Source organism: Pseudorasbora parva, chromosome 19 (genome assembly GCF_024679245.1).
Source record: "Pseudorasbora parva isolate DD20220531a chromosome 19, ASM2467924v1, whole genome shotgun sequence".
NCBI classification, from domain to species: domain Eukaryota; kingdom Metazoa; phylum Chordata; class Actinopteri; order Cypriniformes; family Gobionidae; genus Pseudorasbora; species Pseudorasbora parva.
The window spans coordinates 15,877,270-15,892,498 of NC_090190.1; the positions used below are offsets into that span (position 1 = coordinate 15,877,270).

At 36.4% G+C, this 15,229-nt stretch overlaps 2 protein-coding genes and 1 long non-coding RNA gene across 3 annotated transcripts; 2 read left to right on the forward strand and 1 right to left on the reverse strand.

Moving 5' to 3' along the window:
- Positions 1-301: 301 nt before the first annotated feature.
- Positions 302-13,068, reverse strand: ddx39b (DEAD (Asp-Glu-Ala-Asp) box polypeptide 39B). Its single transcript, XM_067426792.1, has 11 exons — positions 12,972-13,068; positions 11,087-11,318; positions 10,876-11,003; positions 10,675-10,767; positions 6,865-7,048; positions 6,197-6,315; positions 2,810-2,941; positions 1,622-1,731; positions 1,383-1,527; positions 1,141-1,288; positions 302-866 (listed from the first exon to the last, which is right to left on the reverse strand). The coding sequence occupies exons 2-11, from the start codon at positions 11,316-11,318 to the stop codon at positions 850-852; spliced, it is 1,308 nt and encodes a 435-aa protein (XP_067282893.1). The 5' UTR covers positions 12,972-13,068; the 3' UTR covers positions 302-849.
- On the forward strand, positions 8,772-10,982 carry LOC137048549 (uncharacterized). The gene is made up of 3 exons (XR_010899435.1): positions 8,772-10,517; positions 10,624-10,771; positions 10,852-10,982. It is a non-coding gene; the product is annotated as an uncharacterized lncRNA (long non-coding RNA).
- An 11-nt stretch (positions 13,069-13,079) lies between the features above and the next one.
- Positions 13,080-15,174, forward strand: polr1h (RNA polymerase I subunit H). Its single transcript, XM_067426793.1, has 5 exons — positions 13,080-13,219; positions 13,350-13,469; positions 14,555-14,658; positions 14,757-14,866; positions 15,029-15,174. Exons 2-5 carry the CDS (start codon positions 13,352-13,354, stop codon positions 15,051-15,053), a joined length of 357 nt encoding a protein of 118 aa, XP_067282894.1. The 5' UTR covers positions 13,080-13,219; positions 13,350-13,351; the 3' UTR covers positions 15,054-15,174.
- The last annotated feature ends 55 nt before the right edge of the window (positions 15,175-15,229 follow it).

The window sequence follows — 15,229 nt, forward strand, 5'->3', positions numbered from 1 at the left end:
CTTCATTTTTTTCTGTGTTCTGGTTGAGCGTTCACAAGCTTTTCAAAGTATATTCTTTTGACTGTCAGTGTTCTAGTGGTCTGTATTTCAAAGCATTAAAATCACCGGCACACACACTTGTCAAAAAACACAAAAAAACTAGATGGATTTCAGTTGGACAACGCTTGGACATCAGTGGACTGTGCTGATGACAAATTACATTGTGCAAACAAGTGACGTTTGAGAGTGTTCAGGTATCAGCTAAGAGTCTTGTGAACTGCTTTGAGATCACTAATGTTTAAATAACTGAAAACAAAATGTCTGTAAATTAAACATTTTATTTGGCTTAACAAGCATTGATAAATTCAAACAAAGTGGGCATTTGTCTGGCAGTTGAACAAACACTGAATATATTTAATTGATACCTACTTTACTGGTAACAAGCATTCAGGATATACTGCTAATATGTTTTATAACTTTCGAACAATTTTACGTCAATACAATCAACTGTATGGTCCATTATAATCCAGTGATAACTCCTCTCGCAGAAAACACAAATTTTGCATCTCCATTATAAATAAATAAAACTCAAAAACAAGGCAAATGGGAAATTATTCATATTAAGAGGGAAAAAAATAATCATTTAAAATAAAAATTCTCCCTTTTAACAAGAAAAACAAAAATTAACTACTGAGGAGGCATTAAAAAATCCACCACATATAGGATAACACTGCGATATGAGCCGTTTATTTTAAGTATTCACTAACACCATAACAGTCTTTCTATGTGAAATACAAACTCTCAGTTGCTACCAAATGCTACAATGCCATGCATCCTCTGAAGAAACAGCTGCCTGGTGTGTTGTCACCTTCATCGTGTTTGTTCAACTAGGAGAAAAAGATGCAAAAGTAGAAAATAATGAAAGTGCTCATGACCGCAAAAAAACACTACTGTTTTGACCTTTTTTCCTCAAAACATTACAACTAAATCCGGACAATTTTACGTTAAAGAAATAGTTAATCAAAATTTAAATTTGGTCTCCCTCATACAAATGTTCTTATTTTGGACCTCGACAGCCACACGTTCCATTCACTTTTATTATATGGAAAAGAACCTAAAACAACATAGAAATGACTAAATATATTTTGCGGTTAAACTCACTGTACGACGAGATGTCAATCTCCTCTGGAAGTTCGCTGATGTTCACCTCAAACCTGTCCTGAACATCGTTCAAAGTGCGGGCGTCAGTCTCATCTGACACAAAAGTGATGGCCAGACCCTTCGTTCCAAACCTACCGGCCCTCGCAACCTGAATGAGAAAAGTCAAAGCTGTTTAGGTGAATCCATTTACAGCCCATGATTTGGCTTTGACATTAAGCCATTGTCACATGAACTGAACGAACCCTGTGCAGGTATGTGTCCGAGTCTTCAGGCATGTCGTAGTTAAAGGCAATGTTGACTCTTTCGATGTCCATACCTCGGCCAAACAGGTTTGTGGCCACCAGGATTCGTCTCTGGAAATCTTTGAATTGCTGATATCGTGCTAGTCTGTGAAAATAATGCTCAGATGTAATATGAGCCCTAAAAAATCCTAACATCTTAACAATAACATTAAAGTGCATAATGTATGAATGTTTTCTACCTTTCATCTTGAGGCATTGCTCTATGAATGGCAATGGCAGGGAAATTTTGCTCCACCAGCAACTGGGCAAGAGCGATACAACGCTGCACAGACTTAACGAAGATCACCACCTGCAATACTAAGCAGCTGTAACACTGTACCAGCCAATTTTCATCGTTAAAACGAAACAACAAATTTCAAAGAAACACTTCAAACCAAGTGCAAAAATTCACCCATTGACTTTTTCATAGCATATTAATATTTTAGCTAACTTGGTGGGGGGAAAAAAAGATCCAGCAATACAAATAAATATTTTATATATATATATATATATATATATATATATATATATATATATATATATATATATATGTGTGTGTGTGTGTATGTGTGTAGGTATATATACATGTAAGTGGTGCAGGTATGATGGCAAAACCCAGAAGACTAAATGGCCGCTGGTTCCTTTGAGATTTTCCTATTGGGTTTCTGACATTATACCTTTACCACTCTATTGCATACAATTGTTATTTCTAGGTTTAATATTTTAAATCCCTGTCATTTATTCTCACAAGTTTACTTCGTTCCATTCCAGAGGGTTGTAGTTTGCATTTATTTTGCATAAACAAAATCTATATTCAAATGGGTTGAACTGTTTCATTACAGCCTGTGAATGACTAGAGTGCATGTCACTTTTAGGTAAACAGATATTTATTAGAAAATTGAAAAATTTGGTGTAAATAGATTTGCTAACTTTAACAAATAACTATTGTCTTTTTCTCGAGTCACTCTCAGTTTGAATAGACTTAAATGGATAGTTCAGCCAAAGATGAACATTTGATGTTTATCTGCTTACCCTCAGGGCATCCAAGATAGGTGACTGTTTCTTCAGTAGAACACAAATTACGAATTTTAACTCCAAATGTTGCAGTCTGTCAGTGGTATAATGCATGTGAATGGTAACACAGGAGTATGAGAACTATGATTTGTGGCCACCAGGATTTCCAGAGACGAATCCTGGTGGCAACAAACCTGTTTGGCCGAGGTATGGACATCGAAAGAGTCAACACTGCCTTTAACTACGACGTGTTCTACTGAAGAAACAAAGTCACCTACATCTTGGATGCGCTGGGGGTAGGCACATAAACATAACATTTTCATTTTTGGGTGAACTATCCCTTTAAACAACGTTCTGGTGGACTCTCGAGATACCTGGTTGAACTCCAACACATCCAAGAGGTCAAAGAGCTTCCTGTTCTTCTCGTTGTCCTTCAGCTTGACGTAGTACTGCTGGAGGCCGTGAAGCGTCAGCTTGGTCTCATCGTCCACAAAAATTTCCATCGGCTAGGACAACCAGTGGAAGTAGGGGGAAGGTGAGGAGGAGTGGGAGAGGAGTGTGCAGGTTCAGGGGGTTAAGATTGTGTGAAGACACATACAGGAAAGTTGACAAGACATGGGTGGTGCAGATTATAATGTTACAAGGATGTGAAAGAGGAAGTGGTATTTATGACAGTGTGACGCATGGGTGAAATGGGTGTTGACGTGGACGGAAAGAAAGACAACAGAACACAAAGAAAAACAAGGACAAAAGAGGTATAAAGTTTAGCAAAGGACAGTGGTGGGGGAGGGGACGACAATGAGAAGGAGAACATGGTGTTAGAAAGGAGAGAGTTATGAAACAGCAGGAGAAAGGAAGGGAAGGAAGAGAAGGGATGGGGGTTAGATTCACCCTCCCCTCCCATCCCAAGCCAATGAGAACACAACACACACACACACTGTCTCAAACTCGTTGATAAATGCTACCCTGCTGTCCTCGGCTATATTTAGCTACCAATATCAAACCTAAAATCATATCTGTGCAATTTCTAAAATAAACATTCAAAAGCTACAGATCTTTTGAAAAACACAAAAGTAAAACTACCAATAAATGTGCAGTTGGGAAATTACATGAAAACATGTTTTTTTAAGTAGTTTAAGTCAACATGAAATCAAAACTGACCCTATTTGCTTTCCAATCTGATCTAAGGTGATGTTCAACTGACAGTCCGATTTATATAGGATATTAATGTAGCTCAAAACAGATTTGTAAAAATCACATTTCTAATTCCAATCAGATATGTACAAAATTACAATTTTGGCTGACAGTCTGAACAAGGCTTAAGTATGGGGCCAATTATAGTCTGATTAATGTGTGTTCATATGCTTTTTGGATGATCAAGTAATCACATTATCTAGGTTCTGATTCCGCAATTTCAGTTGGACTAAAGTATCTGCATAACTTTTTAAAAATATGAATAGTTGCTTTTGTCTGAATGAAAACCAATTTATTTAAAGTGCATTTAAACATGTATTATTTTATGCTACTGGGAAAGCAGCCGTTCAGTATATCAGATAACATGGTAAATTATGGTGATAACAATTAACAGAAAAAAGAAAAGAAAAAAACAATGGGGAAATTTCAACATTTAGCCACCATACGGTCTTAAAGGGATAGTTCACCTAAAAATACAAACAGTAACCAAACAGATGATGAGCCCTGTAGGATTTTTGTTTGGTTTTTGTGAACTATCCCTTTAAGCGTGTTCCGGTGGTGTTTCGGTCGACTGAAAGGTTTATCCCAGTATTGTCTGTCCACTTTTTACCATCCAATCAAGTCCAGACCCACCTCTTTTTTTTCTTCTTTTTTTTCTGTTTCATGTTGACTTTAAACACTCATACACAACCTCACATTATGACTGCAACAGTGTGTAACCTTTAGCAGTAGGATGTTCTAATAATTGATTCAGAAGGCCAAATTCATTCACCAGATTGCTTAATTAAATATACAGAGAACATCCCCAGTCTGATCTATCTGTGTAGGTGGGATAATCATTTTTTAGGATCTGGGCTACTAGCACGAGTTGTGGGAAGAATAACAAATAGTAGTGGCCAAGTAAAAGTAACTGAGATCACAATTCTGTTCTATCACTATTTGGCCCTCAACAAAAGCACTACACTCCAACTTTATTAGTGTATAACACATCTTTGCACTTACCTTAGAGATGTTAAGGCAAATCTATCTTCACTTCCTGCCAACCAATCCTCTATTTGCTGCTGAGCTGGTCTGACTAAAGCTCATTATACTATATTGTCTTCAACCTACTAAAGCTGACCTCAAATCAGTGGATTAAATTAGGCAGCATCCCAATGTGCATAGTATTTATCTATAGTAACTCTCACGAAATGAGTATGTTTGAGTATGTTTTGAGAGTCATTATTTAATAGTAAATTATGGTGCAACAGGAATTTGATCTTAGTAAAGCCACAGCGCTTTGAGGCAATGCCCCTCACAAGTCATTCAGATTTTTTTTTAAAGGTGCTCAAAGTTGAATTTGCCTATTGATGGTTTATGTTTGAGTCACGGCTTTCAGTTGCCACCTAATAGTTCTTCAAGAGCATCTATCTTCACCCGCGCATATCTCCTCTCTCCTCTAAGTTTCATCATCATCTCATCCCTCTCGTTCCAGTCTTCCGCAGCTTAATCCTCCCTTTCTCTTTCTTGTCTTGTCCCTCACACCCGCGCATACTTTCTACTCCGTTTCGGGCCAGGATCATTGCCTTGACTTTAACTTAGAAACTGACAGTTTTTTTTCTTTCTTGGGGGCAGATGAGGAACTGTGCTAATCACAGACTGTCAGCTGGATTGATGAAGAGCTGATCCATCATTGGCTGGTCCACCTGAACTCATTTATGCTGCCCATGACTGAATCTTTTTGTTTCGCTTTATTCCTCAGATGATTTCATTGTGCTGTCTGCTTTGTTAAAGAGTAATTAATTGCAGCCCTGGAGTGCCAGTTTGTCGTGAATCTAATGTAGTCTTTTAGCAGCTGGCTTGCTTTGTTGGGCCAATACTTTATCAGTTTTAGTTTTATGCCCCTTGAGAGTCTCTGGCAGCTGGCAACAGAATTCATGAAGCTCCAACAAGTGCTTCTTTTAATTAAAGGTTATTTGAGGACAAATCTCCAGGCTGGAATTACAGTCGAGCAGGAACTATAGCAATTTGTCTTAATAAATAGATACTGCGAGTGAATGATTATTTAAATATGAAGGATTTTGTTAGAGTTGGGTTGAGTTTTTTCATTTTTAACTCTAAGTCCCTAAATGATTTTAAAAGATGCGTTTATGCTTTGATTTATGGCCCTGAAGTGTATTTGAAGATACACTACATCCTTCCCTTAAAGACATCCTCTTACTCTGTGTAAAATATATTAAATGGAATTTTCATGATCTTAGCAAAGGTTGTGAAAGGACCTATTTAAATTTACAGAGGATTGAGCCTGATGGATGGTGCATTATCTGTTGGCCAAACGGACCGGTCACCGTGTTTGCCAAATGCTGACGCAGCGCTGCCAGCTGAGACGGGGATTAAGGACTTAACATCTTTTTCACTGTGCCTCTATTAGTTAACAGTCTGTGATTATCAAACGGGCAGGAGAAAGGGGCATTAAGCGTTAACATGTCTCAGGGAGGCCGCAAATGGATCTCTTTCAGGTGTATATGAGGTGGTCTTGTGAAGGGAAGGAGCTGTTGACATGGTAGAAGTAGGAGAGGCGTAATTACATCTTGCATGAACTTTCTGCAGACGGGACGGATCTCTTTACTCAGGGTAGCACTGAACATCATGACTTGCTTCTCATGAGGAGTCATACGAAAGATTTCCTGGACATCACGTCGCATGTCTGCCAGGGGACAGTAAAAGAAAAATGCATTTATATAATTAAAAACTAATTATTTTTAATAATTAGACAATAATTATACATAATATATGTATTACATGTAATTATATATATAATTTTTTATAATTATACATTGCATGTCACGTTGCAATTATCAGCATTGTACTGTTTCTGAACTATATAGTGTCAGTATGAATAGTGTGCACAGAAATCTTTCAAAAAAATGTGAGAAAATGTGCAATGACCTACAAAGGACAATGGACAGAATAGAATGTTCTATCCCACAATGCTGTGCACTTGACTGTATGTTTTAGTGTGATTTTTTTTTTTTTGACTGTCAAAAGTTGACATTTTTACTTAAAACTGAATCAAAATGCAGTCACTGTTTATTTCATACAACTGCACAAAGGTCTGGTTATTATGGAATAATGCCAATTAATTCACTTACTGCTCTTAAAGAAAAGTAGGCAGTACACAGTGTACTGGACACTATTCAGTAAGTAAATTCCGATTTCAGAACACAGCCATAGTCTCTCTTAATAAAAAGCTCACCAAGTTGCTCCAGCATCTTGTCGCATTCATCCAGGATGAAGTGTTTGATGTGTCGCAGGTTGAGACTCTTGTTGCGAGACAGAGCTAGGATACGTCCAGGAGTTCCCACCACCACATGAGGGCTCTCTCTCTTCAGCACCTCCTCATCCTTCTTTATAGATAAACCCCCAAAGAACACTGCCACCTGGGGGAGAGAGACAGCGTAAGCAAACGCAGAAAAGTTTGTGCCTTTAAAATTAAACTTGTGAATTTACAGTGACGTGGCAAACATGTATCGAAATGTAATTATAAGTGTTGGTTTTATTTATACATTTTATTAATCAGTATGTATTACCCATAAATATGTAAAGAAACATTATATGATATTATTAATTATAAAAATTGTGTTTAATAAAATAGATTTAATTTTACAGTAAAAAAAACATTAATTTTCACCATTAAAAGTCACACATCAATATATAATTAACAGATTAATGCATCATATTTGCTAAATGAAATCCAATACTTGTGTCTTCAAACTTTGGGGTCCTGATTTTAAAAATAGTAGCTATTTTGATCTAGCATGTCACATTCTTACAAAATAAATTATACATTTATTATTCACACTTATTATTGACATTTATCTGCTTTAATCATTTTTATAAGTGCATTAATGCATTATATATACACACACACACACACACACACACACACACACACACACACACACACACACACACACACACACACACACACACACACACAGATCTGGAAAAAATTAGGAGACCACTGCAAAATTATCAGTTATTCTGGGTTTACTATTTATAGGTATGTGTTTGGATAAAATTAACATTTTTGTTTTATTCTATAAACAACTGACAACATTTTTCCCAAATTCCAAATAAAAGTATTGTAATTTAGAGCACGTATTTGCCGAAAGCAACAAATGGTCAAAATAACAAAAGATGCAGTGTTGTCAGACCTCGAATAGTGGAAATAAGTATATTTATTTACATATTCAATTTTAAACAACACAATACTAATATTTTAACTTAGAAAGAGTTCAGAAATCAAAATTTGGTGGAATAACCCTGATTTTGAATCACTGCTTTCATGTGTCTTGGCATGCTCTCCACCAGTCTTTCACATTGATGTTGGGTGACTTTATGCCACTCCTGGTGCAAAAATTCACGCAACTCTGATTTTTTTGATGGCATGTGACAATCCGATGGCTTCTGACAATAGACCTTCACATCGACTGCAACTAGACCTCTGCAAACATGCCTAAGATTCACCCTGAGACTAAAGTTTTGATTATCAAGAGGCTGAAGACCAGATCCACTGCTGATGTGGCAGACACCTTCAATGTGTCTCAGCGTCAAGTACAGAGGATAAAAAAAAGATTTGAAGAGACTGGAGACGTTTTTGACAAGCCCAGGTCAGGCAGACCCCGCAAGACAACTGCTCGAGAGGACCGTTTGTTGGCTCGAAAATCCAAGGCCAGCCCATTTTCCACTGCAGCAGAGCTCCACGAGACCTCGTCACCTGAAGTCCCTGTGTCAACCAGAACAGTTTGTCGGATTCTGTCTCGAAATGGCCTCCATGGTCGAATCAGTGCCCAGAAGCCAGCACTAAACAAAAGACAATTGAAAAACCGTGTGGCATTTGCCAAGGCCCACAGCCTGCTAAAAGGATGGACGCAGGAAAAGTGGCAGAAGGTGGATTTTTCTGTCTTTTGTCTTGCCAAAATTTGACCTTTCTGTCTTGATTAAATGATAAATATTTTTTCTGTGAAAATTATTTATTTCAGTGCATTAAACATCATTTGGGAGGGTTTTAGCTTTTCATATGAGCTATTTCTAACACCAATGAATTAATTAAAGGTCAGGTTAATATCAGGACAAGACTTTTGTCAGGGACTGTACACATATAGATATACACACAATCAATTCTTAGTTAAAACATTCCCTTTAAATTGATCTTAAAATACTTGAGAATAATGATACCGTCTGAACCACTTACTGAGAGAAAAACTGAACTTATCAGTATGTTTTGGGAAAGTTTCCTGATCATAGCCAGAGCTTGATTAACTTCAGCCTTGAAGAAGCAGTGTATCGGTGTGTGTGCTCTAGTATTCATTGTTACAGACCCTGTATTGGTGAGGTGAACAACTGGCATCCAGGGGAGTTGAAAATACTAGTTTCCTGATTAGCTGGAGGCTAGAACCATAGAGCTGTGACCACAGAAGTTCACTTTGTGCCTAAAGTCATGATCCTAGTGTCATGAACAATGGAGATATGCTTCTGCCTATCAGTCCATACGTGGATATTTTCTAAATTGATCTATTTCTTAACCAATCAGAATCATTTAACCTGAAGTAATGATGTAGCTTAGTGACCTGTGTTAAGTAAAACTGCAGTGGATTTGTGAATGTACGGCAAAGCACCCTAATAACTCCTTGCTGAGTGTTGAAGCTGACATCTGCTGATGGACCTCCAAACTATTTTTCAGCAAAATGTTCTTTAATCGATTGCATCTCTTGACTCCTGGTCTTCATTATCCATATCTGGTCTTTGGGTCTTTTACTGTAAAATCCCCTACTAAAGTAAATCTTTTTTGTGAAAAATAAATAAAAAAATCTAGCCTGACAAGCCAGACCGACATCAAGATGTTTGGTCTGGAAACTCACCATTGACAGTGCTCAATCCGAGGGGCGGAATAAACGGTTGTCTTTCAAACTCCCTCTGCATGCGATAGGATACTGTACACAACCAACCAGAGCAACGAAGGTGAAGCAGAGCTTGTTGATAGATTAAACATTCGCCGTATCTGGTCGGCAAAACTCCGAACACATCTTCCCTTTTTAAGAATGACTTCAGTGCCGTTCTATGTTCTTTTCTCAGAGAAAAGCTTAACTCCAAGTCTTCCAGAGTCGCGCTCAAAGCTGATTCGAAAGACAGCCGTTCGCCAGTTTCTGTGTTTACTAGAAGCACGCAAACGCAACTCGGCCATCGTCATTATCGTCATCGCCCCGCCCACCGACTCTATACACAATGTGATTGGCCCGGCAAGAGTTAGGGGAATACAGCTCAGAAGGGTATTGAGAGTTGCTAGACGACACTCACGGGCAGATTAGATTTGCTGCCGCTAGGGTGTGTCTAGATTTCTAGGCTAAAAAAAATCAGTAATAATTAAAAATCAGCAGATTTTTTAAAAAAGATGCTCCAGCAGGGCTGCACTATTTTGTATACTATTATATGTGAACAATTTGGTGGACATTTTTGGTACAGTATGCAAAAATAAATTTGGTCAAATCTGATGGTTGTGTTAATTATTTTGACAGTACTACATTAACTTCAGGTAAAGATGTCAAATCAGTTGAGAAATGCATTCCGCATATCAGGTAGTAATCAGATGTCTAAACTAATGATGTAATTTATGTTTTGTTCCAAAACTTGTGTTGAATAATGAAATTCCTCTGTAGTGTGACTGGTGTTTTTGCAATTAAATTACAATTCAGTAAATTCCTCTTCCTGTCACTCCAATTTCAGAAATTTCGATGGTGCATGCCCAATTCTATTTAAAGGGATAGGTCCACCAAAACATTCTTCAAAATATCTTCTTTTGTGTTCAGCAGAGCAAAGAAAATCATACAGGTTTGACACAACTTGAGGGTGAGTAAATGATGACACAATTTTAATTTTGAGGTGAACTATCCCTTTAATTCCAACTCATGAATTGAACTTTTTTTTTTTTTAATCCATCCCAAATGTCTTCTAGAGTACAGATCAGAACAGTTTTTTAGTATTTGCTACATAAAAAACATCCTACCTTCACAGTAGGCATGTATTTGGAGAAGCGCTCATATTCTTTGCTGATCTGGAATGCCAGCTCTCGGGTATGACACATCACCAACACAGATACCTAGGTGAGAGCAATTACTGGTGAACCCCAAATTGAACAACACACAAAGCACACTTAATTTATGTCTAAGTTCTTTATTTTCAGAGCCTTTTAAAAGAGAGCTGGTACCTGACCGGTCACTGGCTCCAGCTGCTGAAGGGTAGCCAATACAAAGACAGCCGTCTTCCCCATTCCAGACTTGGCCTGACATAATACATCCATCCCCAAGATCGCCTGAGGGATGCATTCATGCTGAACTGAAAGAGGAAAAACATAACATACTTATTTTAATCTTAAATGATATCAAAGGATTATATTATGAGGACATAGAATTGCTCACCCTCAGATGGATGCTCAAAGCCACAGTCCACTATAGCTCTCAGGAGTTCAGGTTTGAGAAGGAAATCCCTGAATCCTGATGAATGGATGGACACATATGACCCTTTGACCCCTCCTTTCCTAATGGATATGATGCCGTCGTTGGGTCCAAGCCCTGTATCCCCAGCAACACTTGCATCAACCTCATCCTCCTCATAGTCTAACAGCTCATTCTCAACATCGTTCTCCGTCATCTTGCAGAGAGATTGAAGTAAGACAACAAAAACGCAAAAATATGATGAAAGATATGTTGGAGCAACTGACAGTGCCTCTTTCTGTTAATCATTGTTATTATATCTATTATGTGCTACTTTAATGTGTGTATTATTTGACATAATTAAACATTTTTACAGCACGTTTGTATGTATGATAATAAAATGCAAATGTTATCAAATCGAAATAAAAAATAAAATACTATATATTTTTATTAGAATTATATTATAATAACATGATTACATTAAACAATGCAAAAATGTAACAAAATTACAATATAATTAGAAATGTGTGTGTGTGTGTGTGTGTTATTTTATTAGATTTGATGACATACAGACTTAGAGCTTAAACAACTCTCAATTATAACAGCTATTTGCTAATTGCTAGAAATTAATATTAATTTAAAGCTGTTATATGTTAATTAATACGCTAGTTTGCTTTAAACTAAGAAACTTTCCCACGGTTTCACAGACAAGGATTAACCCCTTAAGTGTCACCCCCCTTTTTGAAAATATACATGAAAATTCACTATCCAAACTTAAATGGTTGCAATTCAAGAATGCTTTGGAATATAGACATAAGTTTGGTCTCATTTTAAAGAAGACAGTCAGCAGAGTATTGCTCAAGTGAAATCACTTCAAAAAAATTAAGTTTATAAAAGTTATGGAAGTTTAAATGTACTGTAAATCAAATATACTGTACTAGATATTTAATATTTAATATAAAATATATATGTTACAAAATAATGTGGACTCTAAAATTACTATCAAATCAAAGCCATATGTCTAATCAATTTGTGTTCCAAATTTGAAGTTGATATCACAAAAATTGAAGTTCCCATGAGATTTTTTTTAGGCGTTGTACCACAAATAGCCACCGGGTGTCATTTAAATTCCATTGATTTTTTTAAATGCAATTTCCTGTGTCAAATGTATATATTTTTGTGTAAATATCACAAAACAGTTTGCAGATATAGATCCGTGAGACTAAGACCTTTCCGACGATATGCGTTTTGTCAAGATTAGAAAAGGTTTTTATTATAAATTAAATAAATATGTTAAATAAATATGAAACATGACAACGCCACTTGGGGAGGAGCCCGCTAGAATAATTTAGAGCACCGTTTCCATGGTAACGCAAGGTCCGATTTCAAATCGGGTTGCACAAGATGAATCTTGACTTCGTAAGCTTTCGAATGATATATAGTTTGTCAACATTAGATCAGGACAAATATAGGATATATTGTTTTAAACATGAAGTGGCAAATGGGCCCACCGGTGGGCCAGTGACACTTAAGGGGTTAAGCCAGTCCCAGACTAAAATGCACGTTTGAGCTATTTGAACTTAAAGCAGCTTGAACTGACATATCTTAATATATGTCAGTGCCGTTGTTTTATCTGAATGTTTTTAAAAACTTTTTAAATATCTTAATTGGATAAGCTCTGTCTGTGAAACCAGGCCTATATCAAATGGCTGTAGCTTATCCGTTTAACGTTAGCCCAAGATACGCAACGGGCAAACTCATGCACTATAGCACAGTATTCATGTGTGTTTTCTAACGAAATAAACAGTCTGTTATCTCTTCCCTTGTTGATTTTGAATTGTTTTAGTAGTAAATAATCGCAGTTAGTTACCTCGAAATGCTGTACGAAGCGGTTGGATTTCACTACACCTGCTGGATACGTTTACAACGTCATCAACATGAGACGAATAGTGTTTTTTCTGAAGGACCCAACATGTGGAACTGCATGAACTGCCTTCAGAAGAGACGTCTGAGTTTCTAGCGAAGACATCGTGTTGTTATTATTATTGAAAATAGCATAGATGTAGCAACACTTTTACCACCAGCAAGTTTAAGACAATTGTGTTTGAGCTTTGATAAGTAAGTTCTGTTAATGTGGATATAAGTGTGACACGTTTGGTACTCATGCGTAGTTACAGAAGTCCTAACTGTTTTGAACTTTGTGGATGTAGTGTGTGAAATACATTTCTGTAATATTTTTTTTCCCCAGCAATGTCATGTTTCAGAGGTGACCTCGACTTTTGCCCTGAATGTGGGAACATTCTCCCAGTGCCTGACAGGAAAAATACAATTACCTGCCCTCGATGCTCTTTCGAAATCCCTGTTCAAGGTGAGAGAGAGATGTTTTTAATGTTATAAAAAGTAATAATTCATGGCAGAGATCTTCAAACTGGTATTCGTGATAATAAAAGTTCAAAGACAAAACTGTTAAATACATAATAATATTTAACTAAATACATTTTATTAAAATAAACACGGATTAAATCAATACATTTTAGTGCTATTAATTGCATCCACACTGATTCATGTATATATTTAAGAAATGTGTGTGTGTGTGTGTCATACACACACACACACACACACAGTATGATGCACATATATATGTATGTATATAAATAATACACTCAATCAATCAATCAACTTTATTTGTATAGCGCTTTTACAGTGTCGATTGTTTCAAAGCAGCTTCACAGTGTTAAACAGGACAATATTTCAACAAAATTTGATTTGGCTGTATAGTCGCTCCGGAGAAAAACAGTCATGTTATCAGCTCATTTCAATTTTTCACATGGCGACAATGTTGACAGATCAGTATTATAGTTTATAGAATATATATAAAATAATTTATAATTATAATCATAACAAGCCAAGCCAAACTGTACTGTGTGTACCATTAGTGTGGCAAGGAACCAAAACTCCATCAGTGCATGATGGAGAAAAATAAACCTTGGGAGAAACCAGGCTCAGTCGACGTGCCAGTTCTCCTCTGGTCTATTAACAAACAGTGTATGATTAATATTATTCTGGCCACCTTACATGTCAGAAATCATATTAGATTGGAATATTTAAAGTTTCTGGGTATCACACAAGAGACGGGTTTATTTAGGATGGTGCTTCGATTACACAAGAGTATGAATACTTGAAGGATCGGAGTCATCGCGCCGGAGACCGGTTTATTGATGATGATGTGCCGGTGAGGCAAATTCAGAGGAGACACTAATGGTACACACAGTACACACACAGATTATGTAAACAAACTTTTATTTTGAATGTGATTTATTGTGATTAATCAACTTGACAGCACTAATATAAATATATAATAAATAAATGTATATATTACAGAACTAAAAGTTTGAAAACTTCTGATTTATGGAATAAACAAATAAATTATTTATCTGTTGGATTCTCTCTCAGAATTCACAGGTCAAGTTATTAAGTCGTCGGTGGTGTTTAATCCTTTGGATCAGAACACCAGAACTGGTGAGAGTTTGGAAGATGCTGAATTGAAGGGGCCAGTGGTAAGTTATTTCAAAATACTGTAATTAATTCTTATGTTTGTAATGTCACCCAATGGACTTTTTCACCTGTTTCTCATTTTCTGCAAATGTTTCGCCAGATTGACAGGAAATGTTCTCGCTGTAATAAAGAGGGAATGGTGTATCACACAAGACAGATGAGATCTGCAGATGAAGGGCAGACCGTCTTCTTCACATGTATACACTGCAGGTAATTATGCAAATTGCATATTGAAATTAAACAATTTATACTGTTATCAGGTTTTCTTTAATGCTGTTTAGACACTGTTTTAAGTGATTATAATTTTCATCAGTTCAATCTGTCAGTGAACTGACAGGAAAAAAAATATATATATATATTTTCTTTTTACAGGTACCAAGAAAAGGAGGATTCATGAGAAAATTATATTTGCTGCTGTTCTTGTCTTTTACATTTATTGGTTTCCAGAATTTAAATATTATGAAATATTAAAGATGTGTTAATGTCCACAATGTTATTAAAAATAATAAAATAATAAATAAAAAGAATGTTTGAATGTCCTTTTTTCAAGGTTTATTTAGAATGTATATTACA